Raw genomic sequence first — 23,923 nt, 5'->3', positions numbered from 1 at the left:
GGGAGGGGCACAAAATGGGGGCCCAGCCACCCGCCGGGGCTCCGGAGCGCAGGACAGCCCACCTCTCCTTTCTGCCGCCGCCCCGATCTCCAGGCAGATCACCAGCGTCTCGGCCGGAGGCCTCCGGGAACCCTGCAGGAGCCCTCCAGCGATCTCCAGGGGCCGCAGCACCAGGCCCGCTCTCCCGACCAGCTCCGAGGCTCAGGGGCTACCGTGGGCCGAGGCTTCCATAGGCCACACCGGCCCACCTCAGACCGGCGCCGAGGAACGTTCCGGGGGCACACAATCGGAGCACAGTCACTAAAGAGAGCCCGGGCACTCAGAGTGGTGTCCAGGCTGCTGCGTAGGGGAGCAGAGGGGCAGGGGGCAGGGAGCCAGGGGGCAGCAGAAAGTGCAGGCCGTGGCCCCGAACAACCAGTCAAAACGCTATGTACAACACTGCCTCAATGACCACCGCCCCGCCGCCAAGGGCCCGGGTCCTCACCGCGCCCCCCCCCCCCTCAGGGAGCCCACAGCAGCCTGCCTCCTTCCGCAACTCACTGCGCCTCTGGCTCCGTAGCTGTCTCTGACTACCAAGGCCTCAGCACTCCCACACCGGCTCCTCACGTGCTCTCCGTCCAATCAAGGTCCAGATGCGTAGGGGGGGGGGCAAGATGCAAAGCCCCAGGGACTTGCAGCACAGAAGGTCCCCAGACCACCAAGTGGAGCACCGTGGCCGGTATTGTAGTCGTCCTCCACCACACCGCAGCTGGGAGCAGGACGGGCCCCACCTCCACCACCTAGAGCCCATATCCGCACCGCGCCTCTCTCCCGGGGGTCCACCGCTCACCTCAGTGCCAGCCTACGGATCTCCCGGCAAGCCCAGCCGCCTCCACACTCCCGCTTCGACCCAGGACAGGACAGGGTGCAGTCTATCCGCCTCAAGCGCCTCCGCTCCAGGAAGGGGCACAAAATGGCGGGCGCAGCCACCCACCGGGGCTCCGGAGCGCAGGACAGCCCACCTCTCCTTTCTGCCGCTGCCCCGATCTCCAGGCAGATCACCAGCGCCTCGGCCGGAGGCCTCCGGGAACCCTGCAGGAGCCCTCCAGCGATCTCCAGGGTCCGCAGCACCAGGCCCGCTCTCTCGACCAGCTCCGAGGCTCAGGGGCTACCGTGGGCTGAGGCTTCCATAGGCCACACCGGGTCCCGCAACCGCCGTCCAGGCGCCCGGCACCACCAGGCTTCCTCTGCGCTCCCGCCGGCGACATCGCGCTCCGGCGCCCTCCTCCGCTTGTCCGGTCGCCAGCCGGGACCCGTTGGCAGCCCACGGCCGGTCCAGGAGGCGAGGGCCCACCACCGCGCAGACTGGCAAAATGGCGGGCACGGCAACTTCCAGGGCCTCCGCCGGGCACCACCAGCTCCCCAGGCAAGGCAAGCCGCCGCTCTCCGCACTCCGCAGACGCCCCCACTTGCCGGGGGTCCCAACCGTTCTCGGGGTCTCTGCCCAGCCCCCAAACTCCGCTAAAAATCGCTCAAGGTGGCAGCGGGTCACCGGAGCTCTCAGGAGACACGTCCTAGCTCATCGCCCCCGAAGCCACACCCCCGCCAAAGCTTTTTTGTACCATATATAAACAAGAGTTTCCTTATGAGGTATCGTGTCATTTTGACCAAGTAAAGAAAACAAGTTACTTACTTGAAATCCTTATTCTCATTTATAAGAACCTTAATTTAAGTCAATGAGGTCCACCTCAATCAATTTTTGGAGATTTAAAACTATTAGCTAGACAACTCCTACAACCAGCCATCCTTGCTCCCCTCTAAACTGAAAGACATAAGGTTTTAGAAATTAATTTACTCTCCCACTATCTGCAGAGGGTACATGCTGGATGCCATTTTCACAAAAGTCAGACCTCACCGCCTAGAATATATATTGAGTCAAACTACATCTAGGTTGTCTTTCAGCTGCTTGTAACAAGTATCTTATCCAGTCGTAGGGCTACCAATACCACTCAAGAGTTTGCACTATATTTCTGCTAAATGTCTGAGTCAACAATTACCCCACTCTAGATGGCACCCTAAAAGGCACTTTAACCAAGTTCGAGAGCCCTTGTAATGTGCATTAAACTTGTTTTCTGCACATATAGACTGACCATCTTTTGCAACCACTAAAAAAATAAAAGGGAACAATCCCATGTAGCTCCGGTCACATGGTCGAGGTTGGTTGGTGGCAGGGTGGAGCTTGCAAATGTTTGAGGCTGGTCACTCCTCGCTTCGCTCCGTTCTGAGGCAGAAGTACAACTTGGCATGGTCCCCAAAGCCACGGCGACCACTGAAGACTGCCAGAGCTGGGCCGTGCTGAGTTCAATCGGAGCTTGGGCCTACCACCTGCTGCTGCTGCTCTGTGCTACCCGTCGCCTAGCCCAAGTGCCAGATATATGGCTTGGAGGCTTAGTGCCGCGGGTCGGAGCAGCATAATCAGACCTGTGCGATGAGGTGAGGAGCACAGTGGGGGTGCTGGGAAGAGGTGCAGGGTTGCACCGTGGTAGAGGGCCATGGCAGACAGAAGCAGCCGCCTGAGGAACCTGAGTCTTGGCCCACCCTCCTTTCACTTTTCTTTGTGTGTCCCTCTTGTTTTTTCCTGGCACCCTGTTGGAGGTCCGTGTCTTCTCCATGGGCCTGGCTCCCTTTCTGGGGGTTGAGTTGTACCTGCCTGCTATCAAACTTCACCAGGGGTCTGGTCTTGGGGGGGGTGGGGGACAGTGACCCTGACATGCTTGTCCCTGCTTTGGTGTTGGCCAGGAGACTGTGGGCGAGTGATCACTAGGCTTCCTGACAGTTGTCATTTGTGATTTGTGGTTACCATTTGATCCTGAACTTGTCTATTTTGATCCATGCAAGGTTTAGATAGTAAGTAGAACAAGAGAATTTCTCTAAAGGGCAAGTGGATTCGTGAATCATTTTGCCTTGTGGACAAACAGATTTTTAAAAGAATTCCACCCCACCTGTTTACCCAAGCCACTGTGCCCAGCCTGTGAAGCTACTGCATGACCTACGCTGGGGTCCCATTCAGCCACTGAGGCCTATGCAAGGCCTTACCTCTAGCATAAGCCTCTGACTTGTCGCACCAATGCAGTTTCCATCGGCGCCAGCAGGGCTTCAAAGAGTACCAGCCAGACCAGCCTCAAGAGACTCAGCATTCCCTCGAGCAGCTGTCCCTGAGAGCTAGAGCAGTTGCACCACTACAGACGTGACCACAGAGGAAGCCACAAGATACTGCTAGTTCATGCTCCGATAGAAAGAGAGAGAGCAGGTGAGCAGAGGAGCATGGTGGCCCCAAGAGTGCCAAACTTTGACACAGACTAAGATCGTGGTTGGGTGTGATACCAGGAACTAAAAGGAAGAATGTGCAATAACAAGAGCACAGAGGTAATCTGCACCCAACACCCAAGCTTAATCATGCTGGATACTGACCCCGGAAGGGCACTGCCTGGACTATGGAGGGGGGGTGGGGGGGGGGCAATATGTGCAGTACTTAGGTCTAGGGGTCTAATGTGCACAGAAATAGTTTTTTTCTTCAAAGTCAAGTACTGGATGGCATAATCATTTATTATACTAATGTCTGTTTGTGGTGCTGAGAGCATCAGCATGCCCACACTGCCTCACTGAAAACCCTGCGACTGCTCACCATCATTTAACCCAGATCTCTTGATGGGGGGTAAATGTTTTGATTTGTTCTGCATTCCGTCCATCAAGTGTGTGTCTTTTGCTTTCTCGCCCTAAGCGCATCAGTTATGCACAGATGTGGGTCCTGGGCTCACTGTGTCACTGGAATCAAGCTATCCTGGCTGAAGAGGGTTGAAACCCCGAAACTGGTCCTAGGATGCTTGTTTCCAGTCCAGGAAGACCTGGCTTGGCAGTTCAGACTGGACTGTTCCCATGAGGCACTGGGTCAAGACTGATTTGCATATGGCCAGGTCTATACTGGGGTGGCATGGTGAGCAAAAGAATGATGGATTTAACCCAGACCTTTTGACTGGGGGTGAATGTTTTGATTTGTTCTGCATTCCATCCATCAAGTGTGTGTCTTTTGCTTTCTCACCCTAAGTGCGCCAGGTATGCCCAGACGTGGGTCCTGGGCTCACTGTGTCACTGGAATCAAGCTATCCTGGCTGAAGAGGGGTGAAACCCCAAAACCGGTCCTAGCATGCTTGTTTCCGGTCCAGGAAGGACCTGGCTTGGCAGTTTAGGCTGGACTGTTCCCATGAGGCACAGGGTCAAGACTGATTCGCATATGGCCAGGTCTAAATTGGGGTAGCATTGTGAGCAAAAGAATGATGGATTTAAACCAGATCTATTGACTGGGGGTGAATGTTTTGATTTGTTCTGCATTCCGTCCATCAAGTGTGTGTCTTTTGCTCACCATCGCAAGCACAGTTAGGTGCTGAAGGGGTTGCACTTGACCCATTTTGCAAAGTCATAGTAGAACGGACCCTGGGATATCAGAGGCACATGACCTCAGCCCCCAAGGATGAGGCCCAGCAGCCTCTGCTTACCCTATGGCTCCACCGAACAGGGTTTGACAACTTGCTGGAAATGTGGATACCTCACTGGAGAGAGAGTCCAGTTACTAAGAAATAGGAAGAACGCATTAGAGAGAGAAAAGGGTGACTTCTGCTCCAAAAGGGTGACTTCAATGTACTCAGGAAGGAATCACTGTTTCATAGGTAAGAGTCTTGTAACAGCAACTGTCCCTAAGGTACAGACACTCAATTAACACCTTGCTTTAGCATTACAAAGACTATCCCTTTAACCCATCACAGGTGTCAGTGTTACCAGGACACTGATGAAAAGGTGATGAAACTAAGCAAGGCCCCATCAATAGAAGCATGGCAGAGTAGAACGGTTGATAGAAAGTAAATAGTTCAACTAAACAGCAACTAGGAGCTTAAGGAGAAGAACGTTAAAGGAGAACTGGAGGGAACCCCTATTGAACGCAAGAAACCAAATACGGGAAAATATTGTGAACTGGAAATAAGGTGCATGACAAGACTGTATGAATGAAGCACTAAACGAAAGCAAAAGGACAGTCACAACATGCATTGCAGCCAGGTGTCCTTCCGCTCGCTTATGCGCCTTTTCTGCCCATCTTAACAAGGAAGCAATATTCTAACCTTTTCACAGGTATCGCACTGCCCCACCAGCCACATGCCCTGCTGCCTATGGTGCCACTATACAACTGTTAACGGCGAATTTTGTCCCTACCAATTCTTACAGGACCACCCCAGGTGAGCAACACTTACTAGAAGCAAAACCTAAAAACACCGATATTCACCAGTTACGGTTAATATGTTTCTGGGTCGAAACACAACTCATTATCACCAGACTTCTTGGGAAGTGGGCAGCCCTTTGAGGTGCCAGAGGCAGGAGTTGCTCCCTTCACTGTAAAGGCTGTGCCCACTTTCCTAAATACAGGAAGTAGTGAGTTCACTCCCTGGTATGAAGTCAACATGAGTTTGTCGATTTTCCCTTCCTCAAGCATAACAATTAGTGTGAGTGTTCTATATTGGACAGGTAGTTTTATGCATTTTTCATTTGCTATCATCACGCACTGCTATGTGGGGTTGATATAAAAATGCTTTGCAGAGATGTTTTTAGTATGGCGCAGCCTGTATGACTTGAGTGTTTGCAGACTGAAGATATTAAACAAGAAAAAGAAGGCTAGTATTGCCAAAGTCCATAGATTTGATTTTTAAACGTAAAAGTGCTTCTTCACGGACTGCCAAGATTCTGTCTATATTTGTACGAATGACTACAAATTTGACTATGTAAATGAGGAACTGGGTGGATGAGTGAGGGCTAATATGGAAGAGTGAATGACTCTGCAAAATGCTTTGCAGAGATGTTTTTAGCATGGCGCAGCCTGTATGACTTGAGTGTTTGCAGGCTGAAGATATTAAACAAGAAAAAGAAGGCAAGTATTGCCAAAGTCAATAGATTTGATTTTTAAACGTAAAAGTGCTTCTTCACGGACTGCCAAGATTCTGTCTATAGTTGTACGAATGACTACAAATTTGACTATGTAAATGAGGAACTGGGTGGATGAGCGAGTGCTAATATGGAAGAGTGAATGACTGTGCATGAAAAAGTGATGTTGGATGGATTAGTGAGCTAGTGCATGAATAAATAAGTAAGCAGCACTGTCTGGAGAGGAAATAAGTCTGCTGTCACAGATCACCAATGGGACCACTGCTATCTTCTGCACTCTGTCCACCTTATGCACTCATTTTATTTAATTCTTCATCAATGTTCTTAAAATTCATCACCACATGGACTCAAGGCAATTCATCCAGGCACTTCTCTACTACTTCCTCCAGCTGTCCATGTATTCACTCACCTATTATCTATCCATCCATGCACCTACCCACATATCAATAGTTCAGCAATCCATGCACACTCACTCATTCATTAATTCAAGCACTCAGCCACTCACCATCCATGGCGAGTCACCCATTCAATCATCTATCTGTCTACCACACCGGTTGCTCAGGATGAAGTTGCATACCTGGGCATTTTCGTTACTCGGAATTCTGAGCTTTTCCCAAAGGAAAAGCTACTTTTACACTTAGGCAGACTACACGTGGACATGGAACACTGGGGAAACCTTCCGTTGTCAATAATGGGTGGACCGCCCATGCCGCCCACTCCCCGACATTCTCAGGTACTAATGGGAGGAGCAGCTCATAACCATCAATGATTGGGTATTCACGGACCAGGTGGAACCGGCATTTCAGGTCCACTGAAGCACCATGGAGAACAGTTATTAAAAAGCTGCTCTGTATAAACGATAGAGTGGACAGGCCCTGTTGACTCATACCTAGACGGTATTCCGAATATGGAGGAAGATAATGAGATATTTCGAGGGGGCGGGGGAATGACAGCCCTGACCCAGTTGTGGAATAGTGACCTCTTGCAGGGAGTTGGGGCCCCTAATGGGTTCGCAAAATGGAATTTGATAGGCATTGACCATCTGGGCCATGTGTGGAGAGGACAAGAGATGGTGACGTTTGAAACCTTGCATCAGGATTATGGGATGGAGGAGACAGAGTACTATAGATATCTACAACTTGGACATGCCCTTCACTGCCATGTCCTAGAGGGAGACCAGGTACCAAAGGCAGCCCACTGGAGGATCTCCTCCTTTCTGCCCCACTGGAGTGCAGGGCTGTCTCCATGACATACAGAAAAATTATGAACAACTTCCCCAAGCTGTTGCCGGCCTTGAGAGAAGCCTGGGAGAGGGATGTGGAGAGGCTTGATGACGACTGGACGCCAGCTATTTAAAGATCGAGAGGGGTAGCAATTCAGGCATGTATTAGGTTGATCCAACTAAGGATATTCCACAGAGCATATTACTCCAAGGTTCTTCTTCACAAAATGGGTAGGGGGATACGCTGCTTTGTCTGAAGGAATGTGGGCAGGAAGGTACTTTCTTTCATATCCTATGGACGTGCCCGTCAATACAACTCTTCTGGGAGAGTGTGATACAGGATATGACCAGTGTCCTGGGCCAGGTTGCTCCCTTGGATGCTAAACTGTTCATTTTAAATGTTTCAGGAGAAGTGATTTGGCCAAGATATCAGAAGATATGGCTGACAACTTCTCCAACTGTGACCAAGCAAACATCACACGCGCCTGGGGTGTAGGGTCCCCTCCCCGGCTGGATGGGTGAAGTCTGACCTGGACTGGTGTCAGAGGGCTGAACGAATGGTCTATCACAGCAAAAGCTGCCCTGAGAAATGGTACAAAGTGTGGGGCAAATTGTGCGCCTACTGAGGTGAATGATTGCGGAGAGGGAGGCGAGTGGGGAGCAGGTAAATTTGGTGTAATAGTACGGACCTATATTGGTAGCCCTCTACTGTTAAATGCATCGAGGTAGTGCATAATCACCTATGTTTGCCACATCTACGACTCTATTGTGGTCTGTACTCTGCCCATGGATAATGAGAAACATTTTAAATGTTGTATTTATTGTACTACGAGCATACGTTTCCTCTTGTTCTCAATAAAAAAGATTCTTAAGAAACAAATCATCCATCTGTCCCTCCTTTCACCCTCCCATTGGCTAACTGAGAAATTCACCCACTCACTATTTGGTTCACTGACATTCGAGTGAAGTGGTGGAGGAGGATCTTGTAAAGATTAGATAGTTTGATGGCTGTGGAAAGGGGAGCTCTCCTTCCTGAAAACAAAGGAGCATTCGATGTCAGTGGACAAAGGAAGCAGCTAGGCTGGAAGCCCGTGAAGCAGTGTTCCCCAATCCCCCAGCAGGAACGGACAGGAAGTGATTTACGGTTGCAGCACCACACCCATCAGATCCATCTGCTCCACTGTGTTTCCGTGGTTGCGTTACTAGAGGGCAATGTAACCAGGGTAAAACCATAACGTCATCTATCAGTCTTGTTGCAGGGCACCTTGCAATGCTTGGGGCAGGAGAGCTTAGTGTTTTGTGGGGCACATTAAAGACATATGTGGGGTGCAAGATAGGGATCCTTCCAATGAGGAAGGTGAAAAGAGCCGATGCAGTGTTTTAATACTAAGTCACCCTGTTTGACAGTTGTGCCAAAGGCTTGAGGTCTGTGCCCCCAGCCCAATGTCTGAGTCCAATGGTATAAACTGGCATAGTACTAGTTGATAATCAGCTTCAGGAAGAATGGGAAGCCATTACTGCTCGAAAGACACCGAGGCACAAATGAAAAGTGAGTCGTTCTACTGAAGCGCAGGCTTGAGCTCTACAGTACGAACTTTCAAACATAGTCTCAAACACTGATTCCAATATTCTGAATGCTCTGCTGGACCCATCCTCGTACAAGCTTAAGAAACATTGATCCTATCACATACAAGGGCTGCTTTCATTAACCTACAAGGACTTCCTTTTGGTGCTCTGGATATCCACTGAACTATCTAACTTATAAACACTATATATCAGATGGTTTGTGGATGAGTACGCTTGTGCATAACCTGGTTTGTAACTTTAGAACCTATACAGTCACCACCACAGGATGAATACTGTTGTTTAACTGTACAGCGCTCTGATATCTTCAGGTAACATACGAGCTATATAAAACTCTAAAATTAATAAAATTGCATATCTAACAAACATGAGATATCCTAAAAGAGCAGCCTGTTGGTCAACTTTTCATATACAGTACCCATCGCTGAAACACTAAGGATACCTGGACTCTAATAGCAATTAATATCTATACGCTGTTGCTTGATGTGCTGCATTTCTGGTGCGTTGAGAGAGAGGAAGCGTTCTGCTGAAACGCCGCATGCCCGGACAGGAGATGTGCGTACTCGTGCACAACTCCTGTCCTCTGCACGCGTGCACATTTTCAGTACTGTTTTGGTACTGAATTCTACTTCTTTTGTGTGTTCTTACAAAGCTCTTATATCAAACAACAAAAGAGTAACCAAACAATCAAAATAATATTACCACTAGCCCAGCAGAAGGTAAAACAGGGGGTTAGTAGGAGTCACTGTGAAAAAAGAACACTCAAGCACCAACAGTGTCGGTGACCATTTTTATCATTGGGTTCTAGTGGAAGGCAAGTGTATTAGTGCCCAAAGTGTTGATGAGTGAATAAAAACTAGGTATCTCTGATCCCCAACCAAATTTTTATAAGGGACCAGTATTACCTGAAGATAAAAACAAAGTGAAAGTGGATACTAGATGGTTAAGTAAATTTGAACCACCGTGTCCTTAAAAAAATAATCAAGTGATCAACATGATTCTGCTATCATGTGCTTGTTACGCACAGGATTCATCAGGACCATATATCTCCCAGCCCATAGTCCACGCACCCTAAAGCGCAAACTCCAAGCTCAACAACTACATTTGGGATATGCCAACTTTCTGAAAGCAATGCAAACTTAAGGAGAGGAGAGATCCGACAGATGCTTAGAAGTGGAAGCAGCTTTGGGAATCAGTCGTTGACAGCAAGATGTGAAAGGTCATGACATTGGCAAACCTTTCTGTGCAAAAGTAAACTAAACAGAGAGAGAACATCAAAAATATTCCCACTCTGTTAAATAATACTGGAAAGGTAAGATAATCTGCCTTAGCTAACATGCAGGCTTTCTACCTATCTATTGAGTCACACTTTGATGAATTGCAGACTAGGCTTCCCAACAAGTTAGATTCACAGGGATAACAGAATGTAACATCTATTTGCAATAATGACAATATTGTGATGAATTAGCAAAATCCTAATCCATGCAAAGCACTTGATTTAGGTATAAACCTTACCACACTGCTTTTTGTTTTCGTTTAAATTCTCCATTTCATGCCGTATTCAGTCAACGCCTACAACCAAGAAACATGTGCTTAATTTTGGGTTTTCAAAAAAAAAATACAAACAAAAAAATGAATTATGTTTGTGTAGTGAAGAAACCAGGCGATTTAAAGGTTGAATTGTAGGTTTAATCAGGTAGTACTTCTCGCATTGAAGGGGCACTGGAGCAACTGACAACAATAAGAATGCAGAGCTCCAGTGACTCCATCACATTCCAATTCATAACATTCCACGCCATAGGCTGCACAATACCACACATCTCCCTTTTTATAAAACAGATTATAATGTAAAGTAATTGTCAAATCTGGTCATTACAGTATAATAAAACAAATACCTAAAACAAATCCCTTATAAAACAGATTCAACTGTTACAGAACACTGAACCCATACCACCCCCTCACTAAAAAGAAAAAGAAGAGAAAAAAGAGAAAGAGAAAGTTAACGTAGAACAAAGTCATTTAATTTCTTTGGTCATACAGGAATGCGAACACTTCTGATAGTTTGTGTCAGAAAAGTACTCTTTAAATACGTCTTAGTTTTATTAGGCAAAGAAGAAAAACATTTCTTGGTATCATTAGACATAATATCATGAGGAACTAAAGCCACACGAGAAATGCCCCACCAATTCCCATCAGAAAGTTTCACAGAATTCTTGCCCAGTTTACAAATCTGAACAGGATCTCTGAATTTGGATTGACCTTTGCTAACAAGTACTGGATTTTTCACACGTACCCAGTCACCAATTTTTAATCTACACTCTTTCTTTAAACCTGGATAAGCTTGAACAGTTCTCTTTAAATTGACAAGATTTGAATTATTCTCAGCTGATTTCCACCAATCATCGACACTCCTAAAATTCTGTGAGATTTTTGTGGTCCAAAAAGGACAATGTTCTGTGGTAGGTTCCCTGCCCCTCATTAGCTCAAAAGGAGATTTCCCAGTCACTGAATTTGGTGTGGTGCGGTGTGCCCAAACTAAATTTTGAATGGATTTGGCAACACAGACATTGCTTCTAATGGAAGACTGAATACATTCTACAAGTACTTTGTTGAAACGTTCAACTTTCCCATACTTTGAGGATGATAAAGTGGTGTCCTCAAATGTTTTATAGCACAGTTATTAAAAAAAAGATGACATTTCAACTGAAGTAAATTGAACTCTGTTATCAGTGAGAATTTCACCAGGTAGACCTTCCCTTGAAAATACCCTTTGAAATATTCAATTGCTTTTTTGGTAGTAGGCTCAGAAATGGCTTCAACTTCGACCAATCTAAAAAGATATCCACCATGACAATGAACTATTTCATGTGATTAGGAATAATTGGATAAGGACCCAAAAAATCTACCCCAATGCGCTGCCAAGCTCTCTTGGGACAAGGGGGCGTGGCTTGGCTGCCGAGCGGAATGGCTGCCTGAAATCGCAGCTCCGCCGATCGAGCGAATTAATCCGCTATTAATCCGTCTTTCCTGACCCTGAGGCTCGGACCCTGGGCCTCATTCAGCCTACGGAGTGTCCCCACCTCGGACTGCGACGAATTTGCAGGAGCACACTGACTTTTCGGAGATATCCGGCACTCTGCTCTGAGCTCGCTGTGCGGCCTGCTGAGACGCGAGGCGCCGGGGGCTTGCGCTGCGGCTGGCCGACCGGAAGTGGCTGTTGGCCCGGTAGCGAGAGAAACGACCGTGCCGCTCGGGAGCTCGACGACGGACGCTGACAGCCCTCCCTGAAATCTGGCAGATGCCCGGGACCAGAACCGAGCGACAGCGATAGTGGACGCCTTCTTTCAGAACGCCCATACCGAGACACCAAACGGAGGGATTGCGAGCGCCCGGAGACTGCGTGGCTGCGGGCTAGGGATCGGAGTGACGGACGGGGAGGCGACACACGCCTGCCTTACAAAACATGAGTGGCCCTTTGGTGCGCTGGATAGCCTTTACTGCCATTGCTTCACAACGAGTCCCCATACCCGCGAGCGGCTGCAGGCAAAGCCAGAGGCGAATAAGGGGATTTCGGCGCGAACCGCCATCTTGTCAGAAGGCCTGAGTCTGGGAATACGGCGCGAAAAACGATAGACTGGGCGCAGAGGGAACGCCGGTGTGGCTACAGTGGACGGCTGGAGCAGCCTCATAGTCCTAGTGGCCTAACAGTGTGAAGATAATCGCAGGGAAGCATCTGAAACGAAAATTACACTGTCAACGGTGTGCAACACTTGCAGGGGTCGGAGGCCTGGCGGTGGGACAGTCATCGCTGCAGCAGGTACGAACGGTAGCGGCCCTAACGGGGGCCTGCCATTGCGCTAGCTGCCTACATACACACTCGCGTTGTGTACCACACGCGGTGGAGAGGTGGACGTGGTCGGCCGTGGGAGGCACGACGGGACATAACGCCGCCATGGGTAAGCCAGATACACGACAACCCAGAATCACCTTCGACAAAACGACCAAAAAACCTACAAACCAGGACGCGCCGGAACAGGAGCCGTCGGTGGACGCCCGCCCTGTACTACCGGCGGACGATATCAAGGCCATGTTCCAAGATTTGAAAACAAGTCTGCAAGGCATAGATTGCAAAATGGACGCACTGGCTGCCAGGATGGATAGCATGACGAGAAGGATGGACAAACAAGAGGGAGTAGTCGGAGTGTTGGAAACGCGGGTGACGGAAACTGAGGAAGGCCAGACAGAACTGGAAAAAAAGCTGAGAGGCATGGACAAGGTGCTGTCACTGATACAAATGAAAAACGAGGATTTGGAAGCGAGGTCCAGACGAAATAACGTCCGTATCACGGGCGTGGCGGAATCGACGGACATTGCAAATATGGAACGATACATTGAGCAGATGATGAGAGATTTATTTGGAGATGGACTATCGCCAATGTTCCTAGTAGAAAGAGCACATCGCACGCTGGGCCCGGTGCCCAAACCAGGAGCTGACCCGCGGCCCATACTAGCCCGCATTTTGAATTACAGGGACAGGGATTCGATACTGCGCTTGGCCCGTAACATGGCGGACTTGCAATATAAAGGAAATCGCATTGCCATGTACCCTGACTTCACTCTCCAAGTGCAAGCGGCCAGGGGCGGGAATTCCTGCCCGCGAAAAAGGTGTTCCAACAGACTGGCGCGAAATATTCTTTAATCTACCCGGCAAAACTGAGAGTGCAAGGGCCGGGTAAACCCACTTTCTTCACAGACGCTAAGGCTGCCTTGAAATTTGCTAAGCAACTTGCTAGAGAACAGAAGGGAACTTTGGCAGCGGAAGACCGGGGTGTTACTGAGCAGCTAAGTGATGTTGAATGATGCACTGTATTACTGTTCGCTACACTGAAATTGCTGTCCCTGTTTTCCAATTATGTTGATGAGATGATATGGTCCTAATTGTTGTTTGCGTGCGCTCCCCGCTCACGGCTGGCGGCCGCTTCGCTGGGTCTGGGGCTCGGGGAATCCTGGAGCCTTAAGGGTCAGACACACGCTCGATCGCCCTGTCACAAGTACAGGGTTAGATGGCGCTTACCTGCGTACCCCGAGGGATGACTCCCACAATATGGTTAGCCCATCTACTGTTGATGTTTTTTGGTTCAGGTAGGGTGGGCAGAGGGGGGGTATGTGCACGACCTAATTGGGGGGTTGGAGCGGGTGGGTGGGGTGGTACTGGGTTTGGGTTTGTTAGGTTTACGCTGTTAACTCATGAAGGCGCAAAGTTGCAAATATCACCGCTGCTTGCTCGAGGTATGTACTTTGTCACTGATGTTGTGTACCTGACGGATGGGTGGTTGTGGGTATCTTATCTATTGATTGAGCGATCTAAGCATCTAAGACACAAGAAAATTGCATTGAGTTCCCTGATGTCTCGATTACTAGGTATCCTAAATGTGTTAGACTTGATATGGACTCTAGGGACACAGTAGAGAATAGAGAGATCACTGACCCTGGTGTGAATGCTGCAATGACATTGATAAACTGCTTATCGTGGAATGTACGGGGGATGAATGACAGGAGGAAAGCGAGACTTGTCCAGGCCTACCTATCGCGGAAACAAATAGATATTTGTATGCTACAAGAAACACACCTACATACCAAGGACGCACCACAGCTTAAGCACACTAGATGGGGAGAAGTGGTGCATGCACCTTACTCGAATTATGCAAGAGGGGTAGCTGTCCTGATCCGAAGGGGCCTACAATGGGTGACACACCAGATTCTGGGAGATGAGGAAGGCAGATACATACTAGTGCTGGGGGTTCTATGCGGGGTCCAAATGTTACTGGTGAATGTTTATGGCCCGAACAATGACGCACCTGAATTCTATGAGCAATTATGGAATAAAATGAGGACATTTGGTGATGTGGCAATAATGTGGGCGGGTGATTTCAATGTAGTGCTGTCTGACACAGTAGACAGACAGGGCTCTGCCCGGGAGCATCACCCTAAAGCGGCTGAGGCACTGGGGAGCATCATCACTGAAGCATCACTTGTGGACTCCTGGAGGCTGTTACATCCACATGCACGTGCTGGCACCTGCATTACTGCTCATAGGGCTGCATGGTCAAGGTTGGATTACTGGCTATTGTCCAGGGACCTTCATGCGTCGGTGTTAGAGGCTATTCACTTGCCAAGATCGCTGTCGGACCACGCTCCGGTGGTAGTGCAATTAGCCACCCCCTCACAATATATACAGCCATTCAGCTGGAGATTCCCTTCTCAGGCCCTACTAGATCAGGTCTTCAAAGAAGAGCTGAGAGAAAAACTGGAGGAGTATTTTACGCTGAACGAGGGGACAGTCGAATCGCCTGGAACACTCTGGGAAAATTGCAATGCGGTGACTAGAGGACACTGCATGGCGTTAAAGACGGGAGTGTTGCGCTCCATTAGAAATACGCTAGACAGGCTAGAGAAAGAACTAGCAGCCCTAGAGGTCACTTTGAACGACTCGCCAACTGATGGGGTACGTGCTGAATTCAGGACGAAACTCACCCAATATCAAGAGGAAGCTGAGAGGGAAGTGAAATTTTTGCATAAATATGCACAGGCTAGGCGATATGGGAAGGGAGACCGTCCTGGTAGGACACTAGCTGCTATGCTACGAAAACCCAGAGGAGCGGAATATATATTGGAACTGACCGACGAATCGGGGGACGCTATCCGGACACCGCAGGACATCTTGCACACAATGGAAGAATATTATAAGACGCTGTACACCTCCAGGGTGCAGCCGGAAGACCAGGTCATCACTGAATACCTGGACACAATAGCGCTGGCATGGTTCAACAACGGAGCGCGCGAATACATGGATCTTCCAATAACACAGGAAGACATACGTAAAACCATAGCTGGCATGCCCTCTGGCAAGGCGCCTGGCCCTGATGGCCTCACGGCGTCATTCTATAAGGAATACGCAGACATTATTGTCCCCAGACTACACAAGTTGTACATGGAAGTGATAGAGGTTGGATATCTCCCCCCGTCACTACGGGAAGCCATGATCATCACACTCCTGAAGCCAAACAAGGACCCTAAGTGCCCGGACTCGTACAGGCCGCTGTCTCTGATCAATCTGGACGCCAAGATATATGCTAAACTACTGGCAGAACGACTGAAACCTATGTTGCCCATGATAGCACTATCGGATCAGTCGGGATTTGTGACGGGGAGATCCACCTCGCACAACCTGCGAACCCTGTTTGGACTACTCCACTACCTAGACCCTAAGGTCCGCGCCGCAGCTGCCTTGCTGGACGCCACTAAGGCTTTCGATTCACTTGATTGGAAGTTCCTCCAGACGTTATTCACCAGAATGGGCTTCAGCAGACTGTTCATCCAGAAAATCTGTATCCTATATAACTGCCCTACGGCTAGAGTCAAGGTAAATGGGCGGATATCGCGGCCTATACGGATAACGAGGGGGACCAGGCAGGGCTGCCCCCTATCGCCGTTGTTGTTTGCCATCGCCACAGAACCATTGGCGGCGAGACTACGGCAACATAATACCCAACGCAGTATTGGCTTTACCTCCAGGGGGCTTTTAGTGTCCCTATATGCGGACGATATAACGATCTTTATGCAGAACCCGGCGGAAAACTTCGACCCCCTCATGAGGGAACTAGTGCGATATAGTGGCCTGACTGGGATCAACATTAACTGGACTAAATCCACAATGCTACCGCTGACGGACGGCACGGCTAGGTGTCACACGGAATTCCCCATAACTTGGGTAGAGGATGAGGTGAAATACTTGGGAATTCACATTAGCCGTTCGATACAGGACCTCTGGCTACTAAACTATGGCGTGGCGGTAGAGTGGCTCGAGACCAAAGTAAAAAAGTGGGTTGCCTTGCCGCTATCCCTTACGGGGCGCATAGCCATAACTAAAATGATTATATTGCCGAAATTTCTATACCTATTCGCAAACATACCACTACCGCTAACACTCTCCTTCTTTAAACGCATCCGTTCCGCACTTCTAGAACTGACATGGGCGGGCAAACAACCTAGAGTTCAGTGGAAGGTACTAACGTTGCCATTCCGGCAGGGAGGCCTAGCGGCACCAGACTTTGAGCTGTATGCTTATTGTGCCCAGGCCCAATATCTGCACTACTGGCAGCACCCGATCCCGTATCAGCCACATGTGGCGATTGAGATGGACGTATCGGCTCCCACTCCCTTGACTGCGACGCTATACCATAAATTCCAGCGCTCACCGGAGGACATAGAGTTGGTTGAAACGGTGAGATGGGCCTGGCGAAGCATAGCAAAAAGAGCCGGAATTGCAGAATTATACGCCCCTTCCATGCCACTGGGCGGTAATCCGCTGATTGGGCCTTTACAAGACAAAGCAATCTCAGAGAGGGCGCGCAAATGTGGCTTGTCGGTCGCAAGCGACCTCTACCCAGATGACACCTTTGTGACACTAGAGGATGTCTGCGAATCAGAGGTACCTACAGCCTCTGAATTACTCCTCTACTACCAACTGCGAGCGGCATGAAAGGCCAGATACCCGATGTTTCCGGCGGCCCCCCCCGTCGCTCTCAGCACTTGAGGACATATTGACAAATAAATCCTCGAGCAAACTGATCACCCGCATCTATAAAATAACACAAGACACTGCACCGTGGGTAAGACCAAATTCGAAGGCGCTATGGGAATCAGAGATTGGCATAGATATATCGGATAAACAGTGGACGTTCTGCTGTACCCAACTCGAAAACTTGTCGCCTAACTACAGACTGAGACTGATTCACTTCAACTTCTTACACCGCACGTACCGTACGCCTGCGCAACTCTCGAAAATGGGATTGCTGGCTGAGGCTAGATGTTGGAGATGTGGGACGGAGGACGCAAATTTCTTCCCCCTCACATGGCAATGCGTGCCAATACAACACTATTGGGTAGCGGTGTTTTCGAAACTAGGACGAATCACTGGAGAACGGATACCTCCTGATCCACTTGTGGCCTTACTGGGTCTGGTGATGGGCATACCTAGTGCCTCGAGAAAATTGGTCGCAATGATGCTCTTACTGGCGAAAAGACAGATTTCACTGCATTGGAAGCGGAAAACCCCTCCGACAATAGCGGGCTGGGTAAACTCTGCACTATACTGCCGAGACCAACTGACCACGTATTGGGAACTCCTCCCTCTGAGAACAAGACCTGCAGATATCTGGCAGCCCCTGACGACCTGGCTGACTGGAGCAGAGATAGACGAATGAGATGTTGGGTGATGTGACTGGACGACTGCAGTTGGATGGTTGTTTGGATGTGTGACGCTTGAAGAGAAGGTAGTGATACTGGGGAAGGAGATGAATGGGGGTATGGGAGCTGCGGGAGAGTGGACGCAGACGAAGAGATGGTGAGTGAACGAATGGGTAGGATGAGTGATGCGAGGATGCCTGATGAATTGGTCCCCCTTCGATGCACTGGTCCCCCTTTCCCCCCACCCCCTCCCCCCACCCTAGTTACAGGATACTGAGCGACAATCTTATGGTGATGACAATGCAATTTACCGATTGATAATTTGCCAACGCACATGCAAACAGCGCCTTTGGTTTGGTTCTATAGGTTCTAATGAGACTCATGCTAAATGATATGTAAAGTGTGTTCATTACTAATGCTGCCTGCCTCCGGGTTGTTGGCTAAATAGCGGTGTAAACACACAAATAGAATAATAAAGGTTTTTTGAAAACGAAAAAAAAAAAGCTCTCTTGGGACAAAAACTGACCGATTTCACTTGAGACTCAGTTATCAAGACTTTGTCAATCAGTTTGCATTTGACACAGTTGGAGACAAATTCGTCGACCTCAGAATCCATGCGAGGCCACCAAAATTTTTCTCTAAGCTTTCTCTTGGTCAAGGTGGAACGTAAATGACCACAGTGTGCTAAACTGATTAAACGTTCACGAAAACACAAAAGGTGCCAGTAGTTTGTCTCCACGCACTAAAACGTCACCTTTGAGAGACAGCTCATCTAAAACCTTCCAAAACATCTGAAGTTCATGTTGCAATTGATTTTCCTTGGGCCAACCTGATTTTACCAAAGTAATGACCTGGCTAATAATGCGGTCAGACTCAATAGCAGAAACCCAGTCTTTCTCACAAGAAGTGGCATCCCCTCTATAGGCAATAAAGCACTCCTCAATCTCTGTTTCCCACTCAAGATTCTCATGTTCATCAATAGGAAGTCTAGACAGAACGTCAGCACAAGAATGTTTCCCACCAGTAATGTACTTGATGGAAAAAGTAAATTCTAAAAGTTTTGCAGCTAATCTTGAGATTCTGGCAGTAGTGCGTTTAATCTTCTTATTAAACAGTATGTTCACCAAGGGACAATGATCAGTTTAGAGTATGAAAGGTCTGCCCCATACATATGCCTTACATTTTTCTACACTCCAAACACAAGCTAGAAGTTCCTTTTCGATTACTGAATACGGACGCTCAGCAGTACAGAGTGTCCTGGATGCAAAGCCTATGGTAAATTCATGCCCATTGTCAACTTGTGTAAGAACAGCTCCAAGCCCATATTCACAGGCATCAGCAGTTACAACGGTGTTTCTACCTTCTAAAAAAGGCTGTAAAGCAGGTACATTCACAATTCTTTTTTTGATAATTTTGAAAAATTGATCGCAAGAATCTGACCATAGAAATTCTGCATATTTTGTTTAAAAAAAGAGGTCTAAAGCATTCTGTTAAACTGGCAAAGTTCTTTAAAAATTTAGCGTAAAATTCACACATACCTAAAAAAGAAAGTAACTGTTCTTTATTTTTAGATGCAGGTGCATCTATGATACTCTTTACAAGGCAAGGTTTGGGTTTAACTCCCAGAGCAGAGAAAACATGACCTAAATACTCGATCTCCTTGACCTTGAAAATGCACTTGTCTTTCCTCAAAGTCGCACCTCTGAATTTGAGTATGTTCAAAACTTTAGTAATTAAAGCATCATGTTCAGATTCGCTTTTAGTGAAAAGCAGAATATCATCCTGAAAAACAGCCACCAGTGAAATACTAAAGACATTTTGGACATTAGTCTTTGAAAAACTGCTGCCGCTGAGGCTATACCAAAAGGCAAGCGGCAAAACTGAAAAGTGCCATCAGGTATAACAAATGCAGTGAGGTGGTGAGATGCTTTGTCTAATTTCACCTGTTGGTAAGCTGATCTAAGATCCAATTTTGTAAACCAGTTAGACTGACCAATTTTCATAATGAGATCTTCTATCCTGGGTAAAGAAAAATGGTCTACCCAGTAGGCCTCATTGACACTTCTCAAGTCCACACACATCCTTAGTTCACCTGTCTTCTTCTTGGCTAAAACTATGGGAGATAGCCATAGAGTGCCCTCCACTTTCTCAATAATGCCCCGCACGCACATATCAGATAGCATATCAGATAACTCTTTTCTAACACTAGAGGGGGGGCGGAGCTTGCCAGCGCCGATGGCGGACGCTTGATCCTGGAGCTCCGCGCCATCCCCTAAATAATCCTGTAAATATCCTCCCCACACGGTGCCTGAAGGAACGAAAAGGTGCGCATGCCAGACCGGAATCCACTATTGTCCGGCTCGAGCGGCGGCGGAGTTGCTGGGACTTGCGGTGCTGTTGGCGACAGGAGAGCGGGGACCGCCATCTTGGGCCGCGCATCCCCGACCTGGATTTTAAGGGCTGGCCGGCGTGTGTGCCCTGACGTGCGGCAGCCTGGCGGGACGTCGCCCGGTGAGGAGACGGATAACTGCGGGGGCCCGGGACTGATCATCGAGACGCGGGTGAAGAGCGGAGGGGGCCCGCGCAGTCTGCTCCACCCTGCACGCCTCGAGGGGGAGTCCCTCACAGGCGCTTTGGAGCCACACGATCGGACCTGAACCCGACGGTCCCGAGGCCCGAATTGCGCGGCCTCCACCATGCCCTGCTGGACTGCGTGCTGCCACGTTTCGGCTGTAGAAATCTCTGGACACTATCTACGCTGCCCCGACCTTGCATGGTGGCGGCGTGTGACCTCTGGAGCTGTGCCGAGAGGCACCCGAACACCTTGATCTCGGCTGCGGCTTGGTGCGCAAACTGTGCGGCATCGTCTCAGGCGGTGAGGGTTTTGTGGTGTCTTGGTGGAGTACCCTCGGCCTAGGCTAAACTGGGGAGCGAGCTATATACCTGGACCTTCAGTAGAGACATTCCTGGCTGGATGGCCTATCAGCGTTCCTTGGCCCTGCGGATATAGGTCGGAGCGGCCATAGCTGCCCGCTCATAGAGCTGCGTGGCCGACCACGTGGCGCGGGGGCGACCTGCCGCATTGAGAGATCCTACCTGGAACGGCTCGTAGACCCGAGGGCACCATGGGCAAAGGCGACAAGACTCAAACTAAGCTGCCCTTCGAACAACGACGCACTAAGGCCCCAGACATGCAAGACTCGGTCACTTCCCCAACAACTAGAGGGGCGGAAGGCTCGATCTATGCAGACATCAAGGAACTGCTGGTGACGATGGAAAAGGGCCTCCAGGACAGCATGACCTCCCTGGGCTCCAAAATTGATGCGATCTCTTATCGCATCGACCGCATGTCTGAAAGAGTGGATAAGCACGCGGAACGCCTGGACATGGCGGAGAGGCGCATAACGGAGGTAGAAGAAGCACAATCAGACCTGGACAAAGCTCAAAAGCAGTATGATAGAATTCTGCAGGTCATCCAAGATAAATCGGAAGATTTGGAAACCCGCTCTCGGAGATCGAACATACGCATTACAGGAGTGCCGGAAACTACCCAAACTGGGAAAATGGAGATCTTTGTGGAGAAGCTGCAGACCACCCTGCTGGGGACTGACGCATTCTCGCCGATGTTCATAGTTGAGAGAGCGCACCGCACGCTGGGCCCGCGTCCGAAGCCGGGAGCTCCCCCGAGGCCGATCATAGCCAAGCTTTTGAATTATAGAGATAGGGACACGGCCCTGCAGATAGCCCGAGAAAAAAAGGCACTGCGATATGAGGGATCAGACATCTCTCTGTATCCGGATTTCACTGCGAAGGTGCAAAAAGAACGAAGGCACTTCACCCCATACAAACAACAGCTCCGCGACCTTGGCCTGGACTATGCCATGCTCTATCCTGCAAAACTGAGATTTAATTGGCAAGGCCATTCTCACATATTCACTGACCCTAAAGACCTCCAAAAAGCACTGAAATTATGGACAAAGGAGTGCAGGAACGGCCACAGGAATCAGAACGTCGACGAAGAACTCGGCAGCCAGCTGGAGAAGCAAGATTGAAACTGCTCATCGGACTAGGGGTTGCACCCTATGCAGAGACGTAGTCGATTGCTAAGCCCCCCGACCTGCAGTTGGGCCTCGGCAAGATGGCACGAGGCTTCCGGGCGCTTGACAGCGCAATCCCCACGACGCCACGAAGGGACACACGAGACCCCGGCAGATTTGGCCCTGCTGGTGAGACTGCTCCGATTTGCCTATTACTGTTACACTTTGAAGGTATGCACCAGGTATGCTGCTTCCTGTGCGTAGTTTACTGGTCTGGGTTGATCAATAACTATAGCTTGGGGTGCCCCGGCCAGTAGGCGCATGTAACCATAGATTGACAATACCCTGACGGCCTGTGTTGGGACACTAATCCCTGGCGATGGTGCAGGGGGCGATGGTGGTGCAGGCACCGAACGACAATCAGACTATTACACATGGCAACCTCGGCCCTTGCGCTGTGTGCACTGTTGCTCCCCATTGGGGATTTCCTGAGTTCTATGGGGGTGTACTGGGGGGAGGGTTTGGGCATGCTGGGCCAAGTTGGGGTTGGTCTGCTGTGGGAGGGGGATGGAGGGATTAAGGGAGAGTATTGTTCTGTTCTTCTTGGTAATCTGACAGATCTGACTTGTCCTTCTGTGAACGTGCTGTACATGACCTATGGCTTGCTCCAATTCTGCTTACGGGTATTATGCAATGGCCGACTCTAACCCAAACAGCGAGATAACACACGAACCTAGGCTAAAGGTGCTCACTTGGAATGTTCGTGGTCTCAATGACCACCGCAAAGTCAGGAAAGTCCTCAGCTATTTGCAACCCCAACATGTAGACATAGCCCTACTTCAGGAGACTCATCTCCCTACACACAGCCACATGCTTAGCTGCAGGGGGCTTGCGGGCAACATCTCTGTGGCTGGGTACACCTCCTGCTCCAGAGGAGTTTTGACATGGGGGATCCCTGGGTCCAAATTGCAGATCACAACACTAGAGACAGATGCTGAGGGCAGGTTTGTTATCTCTAGATGTCAGGGCCCCACCGTAGACCTCACTGTGATCAATACCTATGGCCCTAACTTTGACTCACCGGACTTTTACAGGTCTCTTGCAAACAAGGCTAAACGATATGTCCAGAATGCCAGGCTGCTGTGGGGGGGAGATTTTAACCTAAATATGGACCCGACTCTTGACAGGTCTTCTGGACCTGCTCGTAGGCCTACGGCAGCGGCTTCGGAGATGAAGAATGTGATGATTTGCTTGGGCTTGTTGGACGTTTGGCGATCCCGCAATCCCCAGCGAGGTGGATTCACGCACTACTCAGCATATCACAATGTACATACCAGAATAGATTACTGGCTTGCTCCCTCTCCATACTATGACCACATCAGAGATTGCAGGGTGCTACCCAGAACGCTGTCTGATCACTCGCCAGTGTTGCTGGAGCTACGCATTCCGGGCAAATCCATACCCCCATTTACCTGGAGGTTCCCGCCCAACTCTCTCTTGGACCCGGTGTTTCGGGGAGAGTTGGCTGAGGCCATTGACATATTCTTTGACACTAACATTGGCACAGTGGATAGCTTTCAGACGGTTTGGGAGGCTTTTAAGGTATATATCCGGGGGGTTGCAATGTCCAAACACTCGGGCGTACTTAAGGCTATAAGGAGGAGACTGGCGGTCCTCGAGGACCAATTGGGCAAACTGGAGCGTAGACAGGGAGACATGGCAGATAACACAGTGGGCGACGAGATTAAGAAATTGCTTGCAGAATATCATGAAGAAGCAGATAGGGAGGTTAGGCACATGGGCAAATACGCCACTGCCAGGGTGTACGGTGAGGGGGAGCGCCCGAGTGCGGTATTGGCCAATCTCA

The 23,923-nt window shown here is 49.4% G+C and overlaps 1 protein-coding gene across 8 annotated transcripts in view; it reads right to left on the bottom strand.

The window, feature by feature from the left end:
* Window positions 1-23,923, bottom strand: part of TERB1 (telomere repeat binding bouquet formation protein 1) — a 1,077,176-nt gene that overhangs the window by 1,014,214 nt on the left and 39,039 nt on the right. For 7 of the 8 annotated variants that reach the window (XM_078669239.1, XM_078669238.1, XM_078669242.1 and 4 more), the window contains one exon: window positions 10,286-10,342. The exons of the other annotated variant lie outside the window; for it this stretch is intronic. In XM_078669239.1, the coding sequence (XP_078525365.1) occupies window positions 10,286-10,319 (34 nt within the window). In that variant the 5' untranslated portion in view covers window positions 10,320-10,342. The remainder of the gene's footprint in view (window positions 1-10,285; window positions 10,343-23,923) is intronic. 8 annotated transcript variants of the gene reach the window in all.

The sequence above is a fragment of the Lissotriton helveticus genome, chromosome 12 (genome assembly GCF_964261635.1).
Source record: "Lissotriton helveticus chromosome 12, aLisHel1.1, whole genome shotgun sequence".
Classification (NCBI taxonomy): Eukaryota; Metazoa; Chordata; class Amphibia; order Caudata; family Salamandridae; genus Lissotriton; species Lissotriton helveticus.
This window is presented reverse-complemented; position numbering and strand designations above follow the sequence as displayed.